The 2,586-nt window shown below is 34.7% G+C and overlaps 1 protein-coding gene across 1 annotated transcript; it reads right to left on the bottom strand.

Moving 5' to 3' along the window:
* Positions 1-338: 338 nt before the first annotated feature.
* On the bottom strand, positions 339-2,351 carry LOC108827400 (protein RGF1 INDUCIBLE TRANSCRIPTION FACTOR 1). The gene is made up of 4 exons (XM_018600895.2): positions 2,192-2,351; positions 1,709-1,900; positions 1,317-1,532; positions 339-630 (listed from the first exon to the last, which is right to left on the bottom strand). The coding sequence occupies exons 1-4, from the start codon at positions 2,192-2,194 to the stop codon at positions 388-390; spliced, it is 654 nt and encodes a 217-aa protein (XP_018456397.1). The 5' UTR covers positions 2,195-2,351; the 3' UTR covers positions 339-387.
* Positions 2,352-2,586: the final 235 nt, after the last annotated feature.

The raw sequence follows: 2,586 nt of genomic DNA, 5'->3' as shown, positions 1-2,586 counted from the left end.
TGAATAAATGAGATACTATGAACAAGAAAACAAGAAATAAGTACATCGAATGTTTAAGTGCTTTTATTTCATTCACATTTGTATTCCATCACATGCTTTTATTACTATTGTCTTTTTTCATTTACATATCCACCCTTTGAGCCCAAAATATACAAGAACAAGTATTCCTTTCATACTTCATTCTATAATCTTTCCCACTTTTTTTTTTTTTTTTTTTAATCTTTCCCACTTCTTACACTTTCTATCTAACTTCACACTATGATGTTAAGCTTCTGTTTTTACATTGCTTTAGACCATTATAGAAATATATATATATACACATACTTATATATACCCCACAAACTACTAGTGATGGTTATTAGCATAAGACTATACATTACCATTTTCTTAGTATTCTATGATTAGTCCCCCAAAAGGAGCACGGTGCGGTATTCCCTTTCTTCGTTTTGCAATTCGACGATTCACGGCAGATAGAGGTGGTGTTGACGGTGTGAAACTATTATGAATCATGTCATCATTCTTCTTGAGCCTCCCTATACTAGTAGAACTGCTATACGAACCATCAGAATCTGAGAGATTGTTTGTCCAATCCTTTCTTTTCTTGTCGAAACTCTTAGATACTCCAGAGATCTAGTAAAAAAAAAAAGTCAACAGAATATAGTTATTCACAATGTTAAGATTAGGGTTATCATAGTAGATATTTCTTACTAAGGGAAAAAAAAAGAATGTCGAAAACCATGAAAGGAACGTATGAAAATCAAAAGACTATTGCTTAAGGACGAAGTATTGGATTGACTAAGATTTTTCTCCTCGTCAACCCAAATGCTAAGAGTATCATATTTTCAAAACTCCACAATTTCTCGAAGTTGCTATCATTGTCCCCACATTTTCTCGCCCACCCAACAAGCAAATATTTTTTTTAAGTCCTTTTCTCAATTCCCATCAACGAAGGATTGACGGATAATATGGTCTAAATACAAAATCAATATTAATACAGAAATGATTGAAAATTAGTTAGCTTACCTATTCAAACAAGTTTATACTTATTATAATATTCTTCTAACCTTTGGTTCAGGATATTGACCCCCTCAGTTAACTTTCTCTACAAGTATAAATATATATAAAATACATAGAATCTCTCTCGCTCGTTATTTTCTCAGACTCCGTCAACCAAACAACATCCAACTAACCCTTATAGCATTTAAGATCAAATATATTAACTCTTTTGACTTTGTTTTTCACCCATTTTCACTGTAATTTGGGTTCTCTTGAGAAAATAAACAAAAAAATGTTCTGTTTTTTATATATTCTGTTACCTTACAGCCAAGAGAGCAGAATCTAAAAGAATCAACGAGGCTCCGATAACAGACTTCGCAGGTGTTCACGATGCCTTTGCCCGGTCGGGGTTGAGGTCTTTCGTTCAAGAAGACAACCTTAGCACTGTTAATCACATATGTCTGAACTCCTGTTATGTCCAGAAATTTTTGGATCTCCGATACCCTGATCACATCGTGATACGATGATCTCCTTATCTGTGATATAAACAGCATACAAATGTCAGAATAACCCAGAAAAAAGAATGAAAAAAATTTAGTAGATCACCAACCAAGCTAACCAAAACCAACAATATGCTTTTTTCTCTTTTTTTTACAGTAAAAAAATAAATAAACTTTATGGTTTAATTAAGTGGAAAGAATCTAATAAGAACCTGAATGGCGTGATGATCCTTGTGGAAAGAGAGGCAGAGAGAACAGAGAGGACCATTGGTACAGTCTAAACAGTACATGTTACACTCACTCTTGTGTGAATCTGCGTGTAATTTGCATTGTACGAAGAACTTCTCTCGAAGCAGAGGTTTAAGCCATGGAGGCAACATCGTGTTTTTTTCTTCTTCAGCTCCCTGTAATCAAAAAGAGGATCAGAATTTTTGTAAAAGTTGCCCGAAAATGAAATACTCGTTTGATACATGTTCTTATTGGAACAGAGTATTTTAACATAATCAATTTGGGTGAGAAAGATTTGAACTTAACCCATTTCGGGAAAAAGAAAGATTGATTAGAGCTGACATAAAGGGAAGATGTGTTGGTTAAATTTGAATCGATCTCTGAAGTAAAGATAAAAACAGAGCATTTATAACCAAAATGAAGAGAACCCATTTGAGGAAGTAAATGGATTATTATTATTATAGTACCATGATGACTCCTTTGCTTGTGGGTTTGATTTCTCTGACAGTAGCTTGCTGATTCTCTTCAATTGCCAGGTTCTAGAGGAGAGTGCGACGGAAGCAGAGCAAGAGCAGAGAGAGAGAGAGAGAGAGAGAGAGAGAGAGAGAGAGAGAGAGCATGTAAAAACAAGAACGGAGAAGCGTTCTTATCCGCACAAGCAGACTACTCTCGAACCTAAAACCGAGCCTTAAACCCGAAGCTGAGATATTGCTTTTGCTACGGAGGGTTCAATGTACCCACCCTCCCACTTTCCTTGGTTCTATTTTTTTCCTTCGTTCTTCTTCTTTGTCACATTTATTACTATTAAATATTTCCACAAATGTACATGACATTTCTTTTACCAATTGACAATTATTCCATT

Source organism: Raphanus sativus, chromosome 1 (genome assembly GCF_000801105.2).
Source record: "Raphanus sativus cultivar WK10039 chromosome 1, ASM80110v3, whole genome shotgun sequence".
In the NCBI taxonomy this organism is placed as follows: Eukaryota; Viridiplantae; Streptophyta; class Magnoliopsida; order Brassicales; family Brassicaceae; genus Raphanus; species Raphanus sativus.
The sequence above is the reverse complement of the archived record's forward strand: the minus strand, read 5'-3'. Positions and strand labels throughout refer to the sequence as shown.